This window comes from Lacerta agilis, chromosome 18 (assembly GCF_009819535.1).
Source record: "Lacerta agilis isolate rLacAgi1 chromosome 18, rLacAgi1.pri, whole genome shotgun sequence".
In the NCBI taxonomy this organism is placed as follows: Eukaryota; Metazoa; Chordata; class Lepidosauria; order Squamata; family Lacertidae; genus Lacerta; species Lacerta agilis.
The window spans coordinates 9,107,796-9,129,286 of NC_046329.1; the positions used below are offsets into that span (position 1 = coordinate 9,107,796).

The window sequence follows — 21,491 nt, forward strand, 5'->3', positions numbered from 1 at the left end:
CTGTAGTTTGTTAAGGGGGTGGTGGGAACTGTAGTTTCTTCAGGGTTCTGGAAACTGTAGAATGCCAAAGGGGCTGGGAACTGCAGTTAAGGGTTATGGGAACCAGGGCATGTCAAGAGAACTGGGAACTGTAGTTTGTTAAGGGTGCTAGGAACTGCAGTTCCGCCAGGGCTCTGGGAACTGTAGTTTAAGGATCCTGGGAGCTGCGGTTTGTTAATGGTGTCGGGAACTGCAGTTTCCCCGGGGATCTGGGAACTGTAGTTTAAGCGTTCCGAGAATTGCGGTTTGTTAATGGTGTCGGGAACTGCAGTTTCTCCAGGGCTCTGGGAACTGTAGTTCAAGCGTTCTGGGAATTGCAGTTTGTTAATGGTGTCGGGAACTGCAGTTTCTCCGGGGCTCTGGGAACTGTAGTTTAAGCGTTCCGAGAACTGCAGTTTGCTAAGGGCGCCGGGGACTTCAGTTTCTCTGGGATTCTGGAGCGTGCCAAGGGAGCTGGGAACTGTAGTTTGCCAAGGGTGCTTAAACTGCAGTTAAACTACAGTTCCCAGAGCCCCGGAGAAACTGCAGTTCCCGGCACCATTGTTTGGCTAATTTTTTAAAATTTTGTTTTATCCATTCATAATTTGCGGCGACAGGCGATTCGTTCGTATTTGGCTAATCTGATGAGGACTAGGCTCTTGAGCGCGGAAATGAAATTGCAAAACCTTTTCTTCTCTCCCCCCCCCCTAGGAGCGGAATTGGGCGACGTCCCCTTGATCCCCGGGACCCAACCCCTCTCTCTCCAACGTCTGGGCCCTGATTCAGAGGTTAGGAATTTGCATCTGATTGCTATTTTGTGTCATCCTATGATTTGTCTCTCTCCGGCGCTGAGCACGCCTTAGGCACCGAGCGACCCAGCAGGAGGAGGAGGAGAAGGAGAAGGAGGTGGCCAAAGGAGACCCAGCCAGCCAGCCAGCCGCCGCCATGGCCTCGCTTGTAAAAGGAAACTTGGAGATGGGAGCGCGATAAAGGAGGGCTGGCTGCGCTGGAATAAAACAAGGGAGGCGCAGCTTCCGCACGCGCGCAGGGCAAGGGCAAAACGGCGACAATCACGGGAGGCGGATCAATAAGGACCGGTCTCTTTGGAAAGGTGGTTTTCGTTTTTATATCCCGGTTGGATCACCTGCTTGGGGCGGAGGGCTGTGCGTAATTTCTTTCCCTTATTTTTATTTTAGCCTGGAGCGAGGGGGCCCGGGGGTGGTGGTGTAATGGAGCTGCTCCAGCCGCCTCCTTTGCAGGGTAAGACCCTCTTTTTCTCTTCTTCTTTTGCAAGTTGCTAAATAAGGATCTGGGAATTGGGGTGTGTGTTGGTTTAGTTTTCCCCTCGCCCCCCCCCCCACCTCCTCCTCCAAAGCTGGGTTGTAGGGTGCCGTGCGTAAATACGCGCGAGCGTGTTTTGGCTAAAAGTCGTGCCAACATTTATTTATTTTACTTTAAGAACAAAACAACAACAAAAAACCCCCGATACTTTCTTGCAGTGGGTTAGGATGTTTGCGTGCCGTGTTCGTTTACTTTTAAGTTAAAATATTTGTTAGCCTGTTTGCTAATACTTGCTAAAAACGAAGTCCAAAACGTGTGAGTGGCTCTGTATACATTTTTTTGCCGAGCGAGCGCGATTATCGCGAGCGGAACCCTACACAAGAGTAGACCCACCGAAGTTAGGCTTTACTAAAGTGGGTCTTGCTCTCGAGGAGGTTCTGAGAAACGGGACGCGAGCGTGCATTAAGATCGGCCAAGATCATGCGAACAGAGTCGATATTTTAATTAATATTGGTATATATATATACATATATAAAATTGAAAGTGTAGGTTTGCTTGGAAGGGAAAACTTGAGCCTGCAACCTCTAATGGAGCTATCTCCCCACGCCCCAAAAATATTGTTCCTTAGACTGTCCCCGTGGCTGGCTTTTTGTTTTTTTTGTGTAAGAAAAGCACATTTCACATCAAATTTATCTTGATGTGATTAAGCTGGGGGAAGGGAGGGGTCACACACACACACACACACACTTGCCCCCCTTCTGGGCACAATTATTTTAGACAGCCCCCCCTTTCCTTTCCTATGCAAAGTTTAGGCCCAATATACTGCCATTACTATTAGCTTTGCAATGGCCACGGGGGGATAATTTGCAGGGGGAAAAATGTGTGGCTTACTATGTTTATTTATTTTTTTAAAAAAAAGATCTATTTGCAAAAAGTTTGCATATGTGCAAATTATATATATATATATAGGTCTGTATCCTTCCTCTGTGAATGTTTTTTTTATAGTGGCCTCTCTTCCCCCCCCCCCTCCGCAGGCTATTTTAAACTCTTGGGTGAGGGGAAAATTAAATGTACTGTATGTATACTGGATTATTCTAAAGGCCTCGTGGCTGATTCACACCCCCCTCTCTGATAAGAGCATGACTCTCTTTTTAAAAAACACACACACACACACAAAAAAACGACAACCCACCACAGCCTTCTCAGCTTTAACCAACTCTTTTATTTTCAAAACCTATCAGGCACTCCCTTGCTCCATCTCCTTTCTTCTCTGAAATGATCTTTATCTCCTAGAATATCCTAGAGTTGAAAAGTTTCCTCAAAGGACACCCGGCCCAAACTTGCCAACACAGGAAGTCGGCGGTTAGAAGCATGTGGGCACCCTTGTTTTTAAATAACAGAGAAGAAGGCACATCCCAAAGGCAGTGGTTTTTTTTTAATATGTAAAAAGTTGGGGCGTTCTCCTGCGTGAGTCTCTGTTCTCAGGGGTGACTCCTCCTTGGAAGGAGGTGATTCCTTCTTGGAGGAGCAGCAGCAGCAGCTGTGTCTTGAGCTGAGGAGGTCTGCTTGCCCTCAAGGCCAGGAGCCACTGTCCTTTGGCTCTGCGAATCATGCAGAGGGGCAGCAGGGAGCCTCTCCTTCCCGTTTGATGATCCTCACCTATTTCCTGGGGGGTGAGGAGGTCCTTTGGCTCTGCGAATCATGCAGAGGGGCAGCAGGGAGCCTCTCCTTCCCGTTTGATGATCCTCACCTATTTCTTGGGGGGTGAGGAGGTCCTTTGGCTCTGCAAATCATGCAGAGGGGCAGCAGGGAGCCTCTCCTTCCCGTTTGATGATCCTCACCTATTTCTTGGGGGGTGAGGAGGTCCTTTGGCTCTGCAAATCATGCAGAGGGGCAGCAGGGAGCCTCACCTTCCCGTTTGATGATCCTCACCTATTTCTTGGGGGTGAGGAGTTCCTTTGGCTCTGCGAATCATGCAGAGGGGCAGCAGGGAGCCTCTCCTTCCCGTTTGATGATCCTCACCTATTTCTTGGGGGTGAGGAGGTCCTTTGGCTCTGCGAATCATGCAGAGGGGCATCAGGGAGCCTCTCCTTCCTGTTTGATGATCCTCACCTATTTCTTGGGGGGTGAGGAGGTCCTTTGGCTCTGCGAATCATGCAGAGGGGCAGCAGGGACCCTCTCCTTCCAATTTGATTATCCTCACCTATTTCTTGGGGTGGGGAGTTTTTGGAGTTTAAAGTGTTTCAGCCGAGGTGTCAACATTGGTATGAATGGCTGTCCGTTTGTGTGTGTGTGTCTGTGTCTGTCGGAGAGACTTAAACAACAGGCGACTCTAAATGGGTTTCATCTCACGCTCCTCTGTCCCAATAAATGCCTCTGAATGTCAGCTGCTAGGAATCCCAAATGGAAAGAGTTGCCTTTTTGCTCTGGGGTCTGCTGAAGGGGGTGGGCTTCTCGCTTGGTCACGGGGGTTTCGCCACTTGAGAGCAAGTTGCTGGAATTGGTGAAAACAAAACAAAAAATAATAAAAAATATTCCTTCCAGTAGCACCTTAGAGACCAACTAAGTTTGTTCTTGGTATGAGCTTTCGTGTGCATGCACACTTCTTCAGATACACACGAAAGCTCATACCAAGAACAAACTTAGTTGGTCTCTAAGGTGCTACTGGAAGGAATTTTTTATTTTATTTTTTATTTTGTTTTGACTATGGCAGACCAACACGGCTACCTACCTGTAACTGGAATTGGTGCTCCAACATGGGTAGGCAAACTAAGGCCCCGGGGGGCCGGATCCTGCCCAATCGCCTTCTCAATCCGGCCCGCGGACGGTCCGGGAATCAGCGTGTTTTTACTTGAGTAGAATGTGTGCTTTTATTTAAAATGCACCTCTGGGTTATTTGTGGGGCCTGCCTGGTGTTTTGACATGAGTAGAATGTGCGCTTTTATTTAAAATGCATCTCTGGGTTATTTGTGGGGCCTGCCTGGTGTTTTGGCATGAGCAGAATGTGTGCTTTTATTTAAAATGCATCTCTGGGTTATTTGTGGGGTCTGCCTGGTGTTTTGACATGAGCAGAATGTGTGCTTTTATTCAAAATGCATCTCTGGGTTATTTGTGGGGCATAGGAATTCGTTCATTTTTTATTTTCTCTCTCTCCCCCCCCCCCAATATAGTCAGGCCCCACACAAGGTCTGAGGGACAGCGGACAGGCCCCCTGACTGCTAGACTATTCCGCTGTTCTTCTGAGGCAGGAAACTTTTGAGACAATTCGGGGGGTGCTGTGTGGCTCGCCCCAGCGTAGAATAAACTGAGTCCCCTGTTGCCAACTAGCAGGTTATCTCTGTGGCCATGGTGAACGCAGTCTCTTATCTACATATTAAAACAGATGAAATGCACATTTTTAAAAAAAAATCATGGCGAGTGGGATGTTTTTGCCAGGCTCCCCCACCCCACCCCACCCCCTATTACCCACTTCGTATTTCTCCATAGGGGCGACTCTTAGTCGCTCACTTCGGTGACAAAGTTTAAAGGTGACCCCACAACTAGTCTGCAGAGCCCCACCCCTGGGTTTGTTGGTCACGCAGAGGTGTGACGGGAATGTTGAAACTGCCCCTGGGTGTGTTTTCTTTGATTTCTTTCATTCCCCCCCACAGGGGGAATCGCAGTTAGGCAACAACGTTTATTAGAGGTCCGGAGAAATATATTTAAAAAAGTCACCCGCAAGGTCACACACAGACACACACACCCAGCTCTGCAAATTCCCACATCCTTGGCCGTCTAATCCAACAATTGGACAGATGGCGTTTGCAGAGGAAAGACCTTGAGGTGTCAGCGAGAGACATTTGCATGTGGACCTGAGCAGGGGAGCAAACTCCTCTCTCTGGGCTCGGCTCGTGGCCGGACCTAAAATTAAACAAACCACTCGAGGGGACTCCCTTATGCACCACGCGACTCTCAAATGGTACACTTCCGTCCGAGCCGGGAAGTAAAATCTTCTTCCTTGGGTGCCCTCGGGTCCTCTTAACTAACTCTTAAAACTGAGGTGGTCCCTGAAATCGGTGCAGATTCGGCCATTTCGACGGTGGAAATCTTCCCTCTGCCCGGAGAATGCGCTCCGTGCATGGAAACGCACGTCTGCCTGTTTCATCTTAGGCTGCGTCTCCTATGTGCAGCCCCTCCTTATGTTCGCCGCCGCTGTGGGGTGGCCGGCACCGAACACGGGAGGGAGCTACGTAAATCGGAAGGGACCCACAGAGGAATCTAGTCCAGCCCCCTGGATAACGGCTGTTTTAAACAACAAGGGGCCCGCTCTGCGCTGTAGAATGAATCGCGGCGTGGAGAAAGCGGACAGAGGGCAGTTTTCCTGCCTCTCTCCGAACACCAGAATTCGCGGCCGTCCGATAAGGTTGGCGGTTGGAAGATTCAGGAGGGGTTTCTTGGCAGAGTTAAACTTTGGAACTGCCTGCCGCAGGAGGAAGGGACAAGGCCGCCAACCCGGAGGCCTTTAAAAGAGGTTTGGGCAAATGAATGGAGCAAGATGAATGGAGCGCATCTCTCCCGGGCCTCCCCCCCCTAACCACCTGAACTCCATTTACGAACCCTGCCCCCCTACATCTCAAAGTGACTTTTTTAAGGGGTCCGTCGACGGGATTTGGGTCGGAATATCTCAAAAGCCGTTCGTTTTGGAACCGGGAAGAACCCCCGTGCCCGTTGAAGCGATTTTATTTAGCTTTTAGTTGGGACTCCTGCAGACCACACTCTTTCCCAGATGTCTTACAACTTCTTTTCGCACTGCAGGGGCTTAACATCTGGACTCTGCTGGAAAAGCGGAAAGGCCTGTAGGTTTTCTTTCTTTCTTTTTTTTTTTTGGTGAGCTAAGCAAGGGGCTTCTGTGAGTTCCCCTTTGTCTGTCAGTTCTTGCCTCCTACAAGATCATTAAGGAATTAATGTCTTTAGCACTGTTGGGGGGGGGCGGTTTAGGAGAGAGATGTTCCTGCCAGTTCAGCCATTCTTCAAATTCTCTCCTTCCCTTCCTCCTTCCTCTTTCTGAACTGAACAGCTGGGGGTTGTCTCCAGGTATAGAGGATTCGAGGGGGGCGCAAAAATCGGCAGGATTTTCTGCAGCCGATCTCTTGCTATTTTTTTTGGGGGGGGGAGAAGGTTCAAGAGGACATTGCAAGCTTACACGGGGGTAGGGGAGGGGTGCTTTTTAATTTCTAAACTTGGGAACGAGCGACCTGTCAGTTCCTTGGAGACGCGGAGGAAAAATCACTCTGCACGTGCTCCAGTGAACTATTTACGGGTGTAACTCGAAAAATTAAAATATCCATTTATGTAAGCAATTGTTTTCATTAGCTACTGGAGTTTAATATATGAGATAGACTCACGACATGCAAATCGAGATACGTCAAGCCTTTGCTTGTTATAATTGTGACGATTATGGCTGATGAAAACCCCAAAGTTGAGATTAATTTGGGGTTCTCATCAGCTGTACGCCATAATCTTCACAATTATAACAAATAAAGGCTTGACACATCTCGCTTTGCATGTCGTGAGTCCGTCTCATATATTAGTTTCAGCTTTTAAGTTGAATTACTGAAAGAAACGAACCTTTCCACGATATTCTAATTTTTCGAGTTTCACCTGTAATTGCATAATCAGCTGGTTTCTAGGGCTGAGCTTAAGTGGAGAGCTTAAAGCAGACCTGCCACGCAAAGATATTTAATAATAATAATAATAATTAATAATAATAATTTATTATTTATCCCCTGCCCATCTGGCTGGGTTTCCCCAGCCACTCTGGGCAGCTCCCAACAGAGTATTAAAAACACTGAATAAAGCATCAAACATTAAAAGCTTCCCTAAACTGGGCTGCCTTCAGATGTCTTCTAAAAGTCTGGTGGTTGTTTATTTCCTTGACATCTGACGGGAGGGCAGGTGCCACCACCGAGAAGGCCCTCTGCCTGGTTCCCTGTAACCGCGCTTCTCGGGGTGGAGACGCTCCTTCAGGTATACTGGGCCGAGGATGTTCCTAAGAGGCCCCCCCCCCCCCCCGCCGCCAAAAAAGTGGTATTTTAAGGTTTGGGGCAGGTATAGGCAAACTCGACCCTCCAGATGTTTTGGGACTACAAGTCCCATGATCCCTAGCTAACAGGACCAGTGGTCAGGGATGATGGGAATTGTAGTCCCAAAAAAATCTGGAGGGCCGAGTGTGCCTATGCCTGATTTGGGGCGTGAAGTGGACTTAAAAATCGGTCGTTTCCAGGTGGTTTTAAGAATACAGATGGCGTAGTTAACTAGAAACGGAATCCGCCAACCGGATGAGAACCTTAAAAACCGTGTGGGTTACTCAAGAAAAACCAGTAATTTTTTTAAAAAAAAATTAAGAATTTATTGGGTTTTAACAGAAAAATACACAGAATACAAATACACACACTACAACAAACTATGCATAAATACAGACAAACAAAACACTTATTTACTCATCCTTATCTTCTTTATATTCCTAAACCTGGGACTTCCTCACATCCTCTCCTCTGCGTTCATTTCCAATCTTCTTTGGTAACTTTGTAACATTGTAAAATCTACTTTCTTACATCTAATCTTAGTCTTGCAATTATAATCAACTTATCTTAAGCCTTGAATCTTATTCTTATTAAATAAACCGTCAAATTCCACGCCTCAACTTCTTATATCCTCTCTTCACTTAACTTTATTAAGCTGTAGCCTATATTCCAATTTCACATATATAAAAACAAAAAACAAAAACCCCACATCTTAACAAATACCTAAATATTTCTTCCATTCTCATAAGCCGTTTCCCCTCTGGTTTCGGAGTACCGTGGTTAGCCTTATAATATCCACGTTAATTCATACTTTACCCCACCAGTACATTTTTTGGGGGTGGGGTGGGGTGGCGTTTTATTTGCGAGCCGGCCCTGAGCACACCTGCCGCAACTCTGCCTTGGGTTGGGTGGCATTGCCAGCAGCTGGTATTTGGGAAAGGTAGACTGCCTCTGATACTGGAAGCTCAGCCGCTGGGAAGCAGCTCTTCCCCAATCGCAGCTCCCGGCTGCTGCGTATTTTTTCAGAGGCGCTGTCGATAACCTTCCCTGATACGAGTTAAGAAGGGCAGAAACCTCGAAATGCCTTTGGGGTGGCTCCGTCAATGGAAGCTGTTGCCCGCGGTCTGTGGAGAGGCAGGGCAGCTCCTGATTGGCCGCAGCGCCCTATGACATCAGAAAGGTCCTGTGGCCCGCCTTCCGTGGCAGTTGCGCGAGAGAGGAAGAAGAGGTGTGCGGCCACGTTGTTTCCTGCGCGCGGGATTGAAACCGGTTCGTATCCGTAGCCGATTCGCTTGGCAGAGTACACCCAATGAATGCGTTTATCTATTCTGAAAATTTATATATATATCAGGGGTGGCCAACTCCTAAGAGACTGTGATCTACTTACAGAGTTAAAAACTGGCTGTGATCTACCCCTTTTGGGGAGGTTCAGGTCAAAATTGTTGAGCTTTTTCGGGGAGGAGGAAAGCCCCGTTTTTTAGGCATTCGGGTCAAAGTTGTTGTTGAGCTTTTTTTAGGGAGAAGGAAATCCCTGTTTTTGGGTGGTGAAGGGCAAAAAAAAAATGAGCTTTTCTTAGGGGAGCCAAAGCTGTTGAGCTTCTTCGGGGGAGCCAGTGATCTACCAGAGATCTACCACAGACGTCCAGTGATCTACCGGTAGATCACGATCTACCTGTTGGACGTGCGTGATATATATATAAAAACATAGGTATCCAGTGCTGAGAGACCCCTTCGAAATGAAATGGCCTCGGCCGGCGCAGGTGCCCATTAAATTCAATGGGCCCTCCTCTGGGTAAAACTCTTACTACAGGGTATGCCATAAGATGCGCTTAATAATAATAATTAATAATAATTTATTATTTGTACCCCGCCCATCTGGCCGGGTCTCCCCAGCCACTCTGGGCGGCTATTATTATTATTATGCGCTTTGCCGAATGAGCTCAGAAATCGAGCGAGACGAGGCCGTCTGGGAATGCTCGAACCCGGCCGGAAATCTCTTTTTTCCAAGGCTGGGTGTCTCGCCTTCAGAATTTGTAATTTGGGTTTTTTAATCCTTTCAAGAGCCCAGCTAGCGACGGCCGGCGAGCGGCCGCTGAGAAACGGATTTTTCCTTCCCCCCTTTTAATTTGCCGAATGCCCTTATAAAAACCCTGTGGCAGTGAGTTCCTGGATCTGTTTCGCGAGGGAAATAAGAGAGCAGCAGCCCGTCCTGGTAACATTTCCCGCCCCCCCTCTGCCTCTCTCCTCGCTGTGCGCCTTTAAGGACTCTTCCTCGCGTGAAAAGCCGGTTTTGTTTTCCGTTTCGGAGGAAATCCGGGTAAGGGAACCGAGGTGCCCGAAATGGAGACGGTGGATGCACAAGAAAGCTCATACCAAGAACAAACTAAGTTGGTCTCTAAGGTGCTACTGGAAGGAATTTTTTTTTTTAATTTTGTTTTTACTGGTATGTGTCTGTCTTTGGTTTGCCAGATGCCCTCTGGGTTAAATATTAGGAGCGTGTGCCCAGATATGCAGGTTTTTTTTTTTATAAAAAAAAGCATTCCTTGAGATCCGGCGACTTGATTCTGGACTCACCAGCTGGGCCGGTTGATTAATGGCTCCCGACTCCAGAAACCTGTTTTTATGTCAAAGCTGAGAAGCGGCTGGCATTTTACGACCGGCGCGGGTCCAATTGTGACCGACGTGGAGATTTCCGGTCGCTGGGTTGGCGGCGTGGCTGGCCTCTCGGCCAGAAGAGGTTATTTGCTGCCTTTTAATACCCCAGCTTTTGCTGCAAGGAGCCCATGGTTCGACCCCCATTCCTCAAAATTAATTCCCTACAACGGCCCTGCGGGTAGGCTAGGGTGCTGCAGCTGTGGCTCCGAGGTCACTGAGCGAGCTTCAGGACCGAGCGGAGATTCGAACCCAGGCCCTAGTCCGACATTCGAACAACCACTGCACCACCCCGATCTCCTAGAGTCCTTCTGCTATGGGGCAAGCTCTATTAATTAAGGAAGCGAATAACTATGAGCAACAAACACCCTTTGAGAAGGATCTGAAATATTTTCCTTGAATTCGTTTTATTCCAGATTGTTTTCACTGCATGTTTTAATGTGTTGTAAAGCGCTTGGAGATCCCCCCGCCCCTTGAATGATAAGGCTGAATAGAAATGAAATGAAAATAATTATTATTATTATTATTATTATTATTATTATTATTATTATTATTTATTGTTTATAGCCCACACATCTGGCTAGGTTTCCCCAGCCACTCCCCAACAGAAAATTAAAAACACGATAAAACGCCAAACATTAAAAGCTTCCCTAAACGGGGCTGCCTTCAGATTTCTTCAAAAAGTTCTTTATCTCCTTGGCATCTGATGGGCGCCACCACCGAGAAGGCCATTTGGCGATTCGCTTATATCTGAGTTTCTAGCACTGGTGGAAAGGTCAAATTCTGCTAACCTCAAACGACGACTGGAGTCGGCCCCGTCTGTTCGTTCCTTCCTGCCAAAGCCGAACCTCCCCTCGCTTCCCTTTTGTTAAAAAAGAGAATTAAAAAAGGTTATCCCTCCCCCTCCCTTTTTTTCCTTCCTCTTTTTGTGCGAATATGTTGAGAGGGCTGTTCTGGGTACATTCATTTCCCTAACCCAACGAAACGACCGGCAATCAAGTTTCTAGTCCCTGCCGCGAGGGGATGGGGGGAACCAAGTCAAGTTTCTAGTCCTCAATGTGCTAACGTGCCTGTTTTTCTCTCTCTCTCTCCCGCCCCCCCACCCCACCTCCCCATTTCTTCCAGGCAGGGCTTTCTTTCCCTGACGCCTAGATGACGCAGAAGAGGCCGCAGCCTCGAAGGACCGCATTTAAACCCACCACCCACTTCGGAAAAGCCCCCGGGAGTATCGCAGGACAGCCCCACAGTTCGGGGCGTCTGGGACGCGGAGGGACCCCGCGGCGCAGGATGGCGGCCGGCCACTGAAGCCCGCACCCCGCCAGGAACCGTTCGGCACCGCCCCCCGTCTCGAACCCCTTTCCCCCCCCCAGCCGCCGAGGCCCTCCGCTGGGGACCGCTGGGGCAGAAGGGCCCCCCGACGGCGTCCCCGACGGCGTTGCCTCCGCCCGGACGCCGCCCCACGGCGCCCCCCCTGCAGGGCGAGGGCTCTTCGCCGCCGGCCCCCGCCAGGCCCCCTGCCGGCCGAGCCATGAAGCTTCAGGCGGTGATGGAGAACTTGCAGAGGCAGCAGAGAGCCCGCCTTCAACAGGAGATGGAGTCGCGGCAGCAGGCTCCGCCGGCCCATCAGGCGGCTGTGTTGCCGGTTCCCGCCGCGGCGGCGGCCTTCTCCCGCGGCCGTAGCCAGGAGCCCGCCACCACTGCCGCCGAGGAGGCAGGGGAGCCGGAGAGCGCCCGGATCCAGAGGGCGCAGATGGCGGCGCTGGCTGCCATGCGGGAGGCGGCTGCCGGCCTGAGCCAGTCGTCCAGCCCCGGCCCGTCGGAGGCCAGCCGCTGCTCGGCGGAAGAGGAAGACGAGGAGGAGGACGAGGAGGACGAGGAAGACGGCGGAGGGGTGTTCCCGCGGGAAACGGTCTCCGAGGACGAGGAGATGTGAGTATTGCGGCGGCCCTTTATCCCGGAGCGATGAGGGCGGATTTACGTATAAGCTGAACGAGCTGTAGCTCTCTTGGGGCCCCCCCAAAAAAATTGTGAAAGGGGAAAAAAAATACCTGTGTGTACATTTCCAAAATATAAGATAAAAAACAAATAAAATGAGACCTGCATCCAGCAACAGTGTTTTGTGTTGTGTAGGCTCCTAGGATGTAAGTCACGGGCCCCCCCTGCTAGCCTGCTCCCCAAAATATCACCGGTTTGCTCCTTTCTATATATAGGGGGCCTACATTCTGCATGCGCAAATGGCTTGAGATACCTATGAGGTCCATCAATGACCATATAGCATATATTCAACACCAAAAACAGCGGCAATTTGTTGTTGGCAAAGGACAGCTGGACATAGAAAGGGCCCCGTTACCTTCAGTACCTGAGACCTAAATCCGGCCCTGAGGACTAGCACCTTGACCTTTTGTTGTTCGGCTCTAATTGTTTTGTTCCGTATTGTTTCTGTTTTTTGAAACAATTTTTTAATTTGATCTTCAAAAGTGCAAACGCACCACGAAACCGGATCCAAATGTTGAGATTATTCTGAATCTCCTGACTTCCCTGGGCCGTATTAATCCTGTTTTCAACCTGATATCGCTACTTCTCCCCAAAATTTTTTATTATCTTTCTAAGTTATCCATACATACTGTTCCATTACAAGTGTATTTTAAATTCCTGCCCATGTTTTAACCTGCCTACAATAATCTTTTGTACACATTTTAAACTTTCCCCACTCTTATTTTTAAAGATTTTGTCTTCTCGGTTCCCGAACCTTCCCAGTTAATTTTGCCATTTCGACCGTCATCCACCAACTAGCTTTGCCCATTCCTTTCTTCCTTCTTCCATCGCTGGGCTAATAACGTTTGTGGGGCTGTTGTCATGTACAGAATTTTTCCTGCTCCTTAATAACCCATAATCCCTAATAAAAAACTTCTTTTTTAAAAAACAAAAGTTATTTCAAACTTTTTTTCTTCTTGCATTTCGTTATCTATCGTTTCCCAAAAGTTTAAAATCACTTTGCATGTGTAAAAAGTACATTTATTTCGCGTTGTTTTTAGCTATACAGGGGAACCTTGGTTCTCAAACACTTTTGGTACTCAAAACGACTTGGAAACCCAAACGCTGCAAACCCAGAAGTTAAGTGTTCCGGTTTGCAAACCTTTTTTTCGGAAGCCGAATGTGCTCCGTTTTGAGTGTTACGCTTCCGATTGCTACGCTGAGGTCTTGTCTGTTTTTGCAATTTATTTTGCAATTTTGGTTTGTTTTTTTGCGGCTCTTTTGTTTTTGTGGCTGTGTGAAACCCGGCTCAGCTACCGATGGATCGATTCCGCGGCTGCAGTACATCGTTTATTGCTTTCATTTTCTGGACCAATGGTCTTGTTAGATCATGGGTAGGCAAACTAAGGCCCGGGGGCCAGATCCAGCCCAATTGCCTTCTCAATCTGGCCCTCGGACGGTCCGGGAATCAGCGTGTTTTTACATGAGTAGAATGTGTCCTTTTATTTAAAATGCATCTCTGGCTTATTTGTGGGGCCTGCCTGGTGTTTTTGCATGAGCAGAACGTGCCCTTTTATATAAAATGCATCTCTGGGTTATTTGTGGGGCCTGCCTGGTGTTTTTGCATGAGTAGAATGTGTGATTTTATTTAAAATGCATCTCTGGGTTATTTGTGGGGCCTGCCTGGTGTTTTTGCATGAGTAGAATGTGTGATTTTATTTAAAATGCATCTCTGGGTTATTTGTGGGGCCTGCCTGGTGTTTTCACATGAGCAGAATGTGTCCTTTTATTTAAAATTCACCTTATTTGTGGTGCCTGCCTGGTGTTTTCACATGAGTAGAACGTGTCCTTTTATTTAAAACGCATCTCTGGGTTATTTGTGGGGCCTGCCTGGTGTTTTTACATGTGTAGAATGCGTGCTTTTATTTAAAATGCATCTCTGGGTTGCTTGTGGGGCAGAGCAATTCGTTCACCCCCCCCCAAAAAAATATAGTCCGCCCCCCTCCAGGTCTGAGGGACGGTGGATAGGCCCCCTGCTGAAAAAGTTTGCTGACCCCTGCGTTAGATAGTAAAATCCGTGTTAAATTGCTGTTTTAGGGGCTGTTTTTTTTAAAAAAAAGTCTGGGACGGATTAATCCGTTTTGCATTGCTTTCTATGGGAAAGCGCGCCTCGGTTTTGGAACGCTTTGGTTTCGGAACGGACTAAGTTTGGGAACCGGAGGTGCCGCTGTACCTTTGCACTCTCCAAAGATCCCGGGTTCAGTTCCCGGCAGCAGCTCTGCCGGCTTCGCTGGAGGAGGCTTCCTATGAAGCCATCCGAAAACAATGAGGACTACAACCTTAACTTGATGCTTTGATAAAGGGCTGCAGATTCCAGCGGTTGAGCACCTGCATTTACAAGCAGGAGCCCTCGGGTTCAGTCCCCAGCGGTGGGGCTGGGAACTCCTCCAACCCTGGAGAGCTGCTGCCAGCCAGAGCGCGTAACTCTGGGCATGATGGGTGGGACCCGTGGTTTTGGTTTGGCACCTCCGAGCCCCGCCGAATGTGCGTAATAAAACAGCCGCAGACCAGAATTTCCCCCCCTCCTCGCCGCAATAGAAAGAATGGCTAAACTCTCCTCGAAAGGCTTCTGGAGGAGAAAGATAGGAGTTGGAGGGAAGAAAATAAGCTCTATTATGATTATTATTATGGAAAGTGTTTCTGTAAAGGAGCAAAGAAGTAGAAGAAAAGTTTTTAAGAAACACTCAGATTAGGTAATTTAATAAGGAGTTTGCGAGATTTCTCGTTCCCCAGCTTGGAAAAATAGCAATTGGGGGGGGGGCGGGCGGGCCAAAGGGAGTTCGGATCCTTGGGAAATAAACTTGAAAAATCGGTTTCCCCGGCTGCTGCTTGCTTTTGACCGGCCTCCTGTTCTCTGTTTTTTTTCCTTGCCCCACCCAGATCTGCTTGGGGTCAGGAGACAATAAAAACAGGGAGGAGAGACCAGTTTGGCAGGTTCAAACCCCCCCCCCTCACCACCCCCTGAAATGCCTGGAGAGCTTTCGATTCAAGTTCCTGATCCCTCTCTGAAAAATTTCCAGCTGTTTTGAAAAGCGTCCGGGTCTTCCGAAGTTTGGAGAGGTCCCACTCCCCTCGAAATTATTATTATTATTATTATTATTATTATTATTATTATTATTATTATTATTATTATTTTAGTGTTCTGGATAATTTGCCGAATCGATTGTTCAGAGACCCTAATGGGAGCTGCAGACAGGAGACACGCGTTTAAAGCTTGGAGGGAACCCTGCAAGGGCCATCTAGCAGCTAAAGGATCCCAGACTTTTATTTTTAAACCTGTGCAGCCTTCCGGCTCTGGGAAGGAACCCTGCAAGGGCAATCTAGCAGCTAAAGGATCCCAGACTTTATTTTTAAACCTGTGCAGCCTTTCGGCTCTGCGAGGGAACCCCGCAAGGGCCATTTGGCAGCTAAAGGATCCCAGACTTTATTTTTAAACCTGTGCAGCCCTTTGGCTCTGGGAGGGAACCCCGCAAGGGCCATCTAGCAGCTAAAGGACCCCAGAATTTATTTTAAAACCTGTGCAGCATTTTGGCTCTGGGAGGGAACCCCGCAAGGGCCATCTAGCAGCTAAAGGATCCCAGACTTTATTTTTAAACCTGTGCAGTCTTTCGGCTCTGGGAGGGAACCCCGCAAGGGCCATCTAGCAGCTAAAGGATCCCAGGCTTTTATTTTCAAACCTGTGCCGCCTTCCAGCTCTGGGAGGGAAGCCCGCAAGGGCCATCTAGCAGCTAAAGGACCCCAGATTTTTTTAAAAAACCTGTGCCACCTTCGGGCTCTGACTTTCGGAAAGCTCTCCAAGGGTCTCAAGGCAGCTCCCCCCCCCAATTCTTTCACTCCCCATAACAACAACAACAACGACCCTGTGAGGTAGGTTAGACTGAGAGGCTGTGAGGTCACCCACTGAGCTTTGTGGCAGACTGGGAGGGATTCGAACCCCGGTCTCGCGGCCGTTAGTCTGATACTATAACCAATAGGCGACACTGCCTAGAGAAGAATTTGGAAGGGGGAGAGGGAATCGCCGCCTTATTTCAGGAAATGCAGAGATGGTTGGATCCCCCTCATCTCCCACTTCTGGTTTTCGAAAGCTTTTGTCCTTGGGCAGAAATCCCTTGACTCCGAAGTCGGCTGGGTTCAGTGCAGCTTATTTCCAAGTTGACACTGCTCCCACAGTCGGAAATGCTTTTAAAAATGTGCTGTTGGGCTGCGTCGTTTTGTGGCAGCTGATCCTCTAAAAATAAATCAATCATAATTGCATCATCATCATCATCATCATCATCATCATCATTATTCTGGTAGTAATAGCCCAGTGGGGGGGGCCATCCATCAAAACTTGAAGGCTGTTAGATTCAGGAAGAGAGGACTTATTTGCACTGGGCAGAAGTTAAAAACGGTTAGGGGGCTCAGAAGGCAGGGAAACCCACCAAGATTTGCGTATTTTGGGGATTATTAGAGACATTCGCCGAAGCAGGAATAAAACCAACTTTGCTGAGCTGGACAACTCTGTGCAAAGCGATCTTGCTTTGATGCCTACGGGATCAAACCTTCCCCGTCCCCCACGAGGACTAGAATCGCGTCCTTGCCGTGCTTTTAAAATCACGCGTCTCCCCCACGCGAATAAATCCCGGGAATTGTAGTTTGCCCCCTGCAGGAAACTACAGTTCCCAGCGCCATAAAGCAATTTTCAGGATTCCTGGGTGGAAGCTGTGTGGGAACGTCCTAGGCTGAGTCCTTGTTGGGGTTGGGGAACGTTTTGTAGCTTGAAACGCCGGAGAATAGTAGTAGTAGTAGTAATAATAATAATAATAATAATTAATATTATTTCTGGACCCCCCCCCCAGGAAAGGCAAATGGGCCGACGAGGAATTCGACGAGGAGGAAGAGGACGATTACGACGAGGACGAGGAGATGGCGGAGGAGGAGGAGTTGGAGGAGGGGGTCCCCGGGTCCGGGGAGGCTGCCCGCTCGAGTCCCGGCCCCCCGCTTCTCCGCAAGCAGCAGCCCACCCTGCCCTACAGAGGGGAGACGTCCAGGCTGGCCGGGTGCCCCGAGAGGCTATCGGCCTCGGTCCCTCACCTGTCGCAGGTGCCGCCCCAACCGCTGGACCACGGGGACTGGACTTACGAGGAGCAGTTCAAGCAGGTAAGTTTCCGCAGGGAACTTTTTTCCGCGGGAACCTTTTTTTTTCTCCCTTTCCTTCCAGGCTGGCTGGATTAAACTTCGAGCGTCTGCAGTCAAGGTGCATTTGATTTAGATCAAATCGATTTTAAACACTGATTTGTCAGTAAGGCTTGTTTTAAATCGTCTGGGTTTTTTTTACAGAAAAGTTCAGCCTTGCTGGCATCCTCTTTAATATTTTACAACCAGAGGAAGTTTTCGTTTCTGGAATAATTCATGATAAATAAATTTCCTGCTTGGCAGGGGGTTGGGCTGGATGGCCCATGCGGTCTCTTCCAACTCTATGATTCTATGAAATTTCTAGAGTAGTTTTTTTTTTTTTTTACAGGTATATCCAAAATTACTGATTATACTATTAGAAATACGTAGGCAGATAATTATGGAATTATTGTTTGTATTTGGACAACTTTTCTGCTGTGCGTTATCGGAAGGAGAAAAACAAATCATTTCCTTAATAACAATTTGAACAGTTTATTTAACAAAAACAGTAACATTATAGCATATGTATCCATGTTTGTTAACCGATGTTTTAAATTAAAAGACTTAGACTGAGTTTTAGCTCACATGAAAAACTGTAAAATCCTTATTTCCCGATGAATAGCCTTTGGACTACAATGTAACTTAAATAGAAAGCTATCCTTAGAAAGATATTTTTTTCCTCCAAAAGCATTTTGTTTTAAAAATCTGATTTAAATTAAAAAAAAAATCAGATAAATTTTTTTAAAAAAGAATCATTGATTTTTATCCACTCTGGCTGCAATAATTGGAATTTTAAAAAATTCAGCTTTGACGCAGAATGAATGCTGTCGCACGCAGGTTAAAATGGCAAAGTCCGAAGAAAGGAGACTAGCATCCGGGACGTGGGGGGTGGCCTGTCCTGTATCATCCTGCATTTCAGTTGACGCTCAGGGTCCCTTATAATTCCACAATTACGTGCCTGTCCCAAGTATAATCCCAGATTCGCTTGGCTGGCAGGGAAGGGTTTGCCTCGATAGCAGTATTTATTATACCTGTTTATTTCCTGGGGTTTATGTGCCACCCCAGGTTGCAAAAAACAAACTTTAGAGCGGTTTACGAAAAGGAGGGTAAAGTTAAAACAAGCCGTAATCGAAAAAAGAGAAACCTCCTTCTTCTTTTTTTAACAAAACGAAAACCCAGCAATTTGCCAAGTGGTTTGGATCTGCAACAGGGCGATGGGAAAGTGAAATATTTTTTCAAATTGCCAACCGGGGAGGTCTCTATAAAGTTAAGTCTCCTTATGGGTTTTTGTGTGTGTGCCAAATTTACTCAGAGTAGACTTTGTGCCCACGTCCCCGAATTCTGCTCTGAGCCCCCAAATTTCGACCCATTGAAATGAATGGGTCCTTTAATTTCAGTGGGTCTTCCTCTCCCCTATATCCTATAGATTTCCGGCACTTAACCCTCTGTTTTGGGTGCTTGGAGGGCAGACAGGCTGCTGCCGGAAAGCACTCTGCACGGGCCCAGGGGCTCTGCGAAACCCGCGTTTCCCTAGGGCTGCTTTCTCTGACTCCTCGCACCCCCAGATTGTCGCCGGCGGCTGCGGTTGGAACTACAACTCCCGTTGGCTGGGAGCGATGGGATTTGTGATCCCGTATCGGGGCTCGGAGGGGGGGTCGAAATCCGAAAACGCTCCTCTGCCTCTCCTCCCTCTGTGTGTCTTTTGCGAAGACTTTGTGTCTGTGTGTGTGCGTGTTTACGAAAAAAAAAGATAAGCCGGATTTTTCCATTTGAAATTCAGCCGTGTCAAAGTCCGCAAAGGCGGGGGACGGCGGGGGAACGGAGGAAGCTTGCTAGTCTGGAAATATTTCTCCCCTGGCAAAACTGACCGGCGTCAGCCAGACTTTCCTGGGTGCCGCAATAAAATTAAAAAAAAAACTCCACGGCTGTTTGGAACAAGTTTGCCCAGGTTTTGCCTCGATCCGCAACTTTGCTTTATGTGTGCTGAAGTTTAAATAGAAGGCGTTCTGAGTTTCCTTAAAGAGCCCCTTTTCTAATGTCTTTTTTCCTTTTTTGCCAAATCGTTTTTATTCATTTTACAATAATACAATAGTAATTTCCATTACATCCCACCCCCTCTTACATTATAAAGGTGTAACTCGAAAAATTGGAATATCGTGGGAAGGTTCATTTATTTCAGTAATTCAAATAAAAAGGTGAAACTAATATATGAGATAGACTCATGACATGCAAAGCGAGATATGCCAAGCCTTTATTTGTTATAATTGTGATGTTTATGGCGTACAGCTGGTGAGAACCCCAAATTAATCTCAACTTTGGGGTTTTCATCAGCCATAATCATCACAATTATAACAAGCAAAGGCTTGACGTATCTCGCTTTGCATGTCGTGAGTCTATCTCATATATCAAACTCCAGTAGCTAATGAAAACAATTGCTTAAATAAATGGACTTTTCCACGATATTCTAATTTTTCGAGTTTCACCTGTACATTTTGGCCTTTTTAGGGCCATGACTTCCTTCAAACCTCCCTAGTGAATTTCTATATTTTCTATATTTTCACTGCTTAGAATTATTAGCACCCAAATATATCACTAAAATTCCATCTCTGCAGTGATTTTTATAATATAACTTAACAAAGCTTCTTGCAATCCTACCAACGTGTTTAGCTGACGGCAATGGTCTTTCAAATAACCTACAAATTTAGTCCCAATCTTTGAACTTCTGGTCCCGCTGTTCTCGGATTCTTCCCATCATCTTGTCCAATTCACAGCTGTCGACTTTCCCCTCTTCTTGCGAGGAATCCTATTCAGAATAAGGGAATTTCCCTTAGAATAGGGGGGGAAATGACAGCTATGGTCCAATTCCACATCCTCCATTAACTTCATTCTTCCTTTGTCGGTAATTCTTCTTGTTTCCACTATTTGCGCTATTAAAAGTTCTCGCCGCAGTTGCAGCACATTGCAAAAAGTTTTAACACCTTGTCTTACATCTTTACCTGTAATTCCCAATAGAAAGGCTTCTGGGTTTTTTTTTTTTACTGAATGCATATTTCAACGTTTTCTTGGATTTCATTATAAACCATGCCTCAATCCGCAGCTTTGCTTTATGTGTGCTGAATAGAAGGCTTCCTGTGTTTCCTTAAACAGCCCCTTTCCCCCTAATTTCAGCCAGCAAACGTCCTATAGAGGGATTGATTGGCTTTTGCATTTTAATTTTCTAAAGAAAATAGCGTTTTGGGGTCGCTTTGAATGGCGACGTCCGGAGGGGAAAAAAAGAGAGTTCTGTGCGGCCCGATAGCCTGCTGAGATAGATGCCGCGCCGAGGAAGAGCTCTGTGCAGCCCGAAAGCTTGCTGGAATGAAAACATCCCTCCCAGGATGCCGAAACTCATACAAGGTATTAAGAACATATCAAAAGTCGGCCTTTATAAGAAAAGGGTGCTTTTCTTAACGTTCTTGATACGGCGCCTGTGTTTCCGGAGTCCTGGGGGGCGTTGCGGGGAAATACCCTTACGTTTCCACTTTGGCAAGCTTTTGGATCGCACAGAGCTCTTCTTCGGCGTGGCAGGCTTTCGGGTCGCACTGGGCGCTGCTGCTTCTTCAGAGCGGCAGGCGAGTATTGGACGGCAGCTAGCTCTCTCTCCTTTCCCCACGGGTCTGAATTTCGAACCCGTCCGGGTGTGTGGCCGGTCGGCGCCTCCGGCAGAGAGCGAGCTTCGCAGCTCAACTGCGCGCTGCGTAAAGAAAGTTAGCGTTTCAGCAAATGTTCTCTCCCATGTAGCTGTGGAATCGCGGCCTGCGCTCATCGTCCGGTTATCCGCGTGAATCTCCTTCCTTTCCTTCCTTCCTTCCTTCCTTCCTTCCTTCCTTCCTTCTTTCTTTTCTTTCTTTTCTTTCTTTCCTTTCTTTCCTTTCTTTCTTTCTTTCTTTCTTTCTTTCCTTCCTTCCTTCCTTTCTTCCTTCCTTCCTTTCTTTCTTTCTTTCCTTCCTTCCTTCCTTCCTTCCTTCCTTCCTTCTTTCTTTCCTTTCTTTCCTTCCTTTCTTTCTTTCTTTCTTTCCTTTCTTTCTTCCTTTCTTTCTTTCCTTCCTTCCTTCCTTCCTTCCTTCCTTCCTTCCTTCTTTCTTTCTTTCTTTCTTTCTTTCTTTCTTTCTTTCTTTCTTTCTTTCTTTCTTTACTACATTCCTTCCTTCCTTCCTTCCTTCCTTCCTTCCTTCTCTCTCTGTTTCTCTTTCCCTCTCTCTTTCTGCTTTGTTTGTTTTTTGTTGGCAATTGCTGCAAGAGTTGTTGCTT

General features: G+C 47.5%; 1 protein-coding gene across 1 annotated transcript in view; it reads left to right on the forward strand.

The window, feature by feature from the left end:
* Nucleotides 1-11,540: 11,540 nt before the first annotated feature.
* Nucleotides 11,541-21,491, forward strand: part of ARID3A (AT-rich interaction domain 3A) — an 18,072-nt gene continuing 8,121 nt past the window's right edge. Inside the window, exons 1-3 of the mRNA XM_033136914.1 lie at nucleotides 11,541-11,942; nucleotides 16,886-17,186; nucleotides 18,767-18,785. Coding sequence (XP_032992805.1) covers nucleotides 11,542-11,942; nucleotides 16,886-17,186; nucleotides 18,767-18,785 — 721 coding nt within the window. The 5' untranslated portion in view covers nucleotide 11,541. The remainder of the gene's footprint in view (nucleotides 11,943-16,885; nucleotides 17,187-18,766; nucleotides 18,786-21,491) is intronic.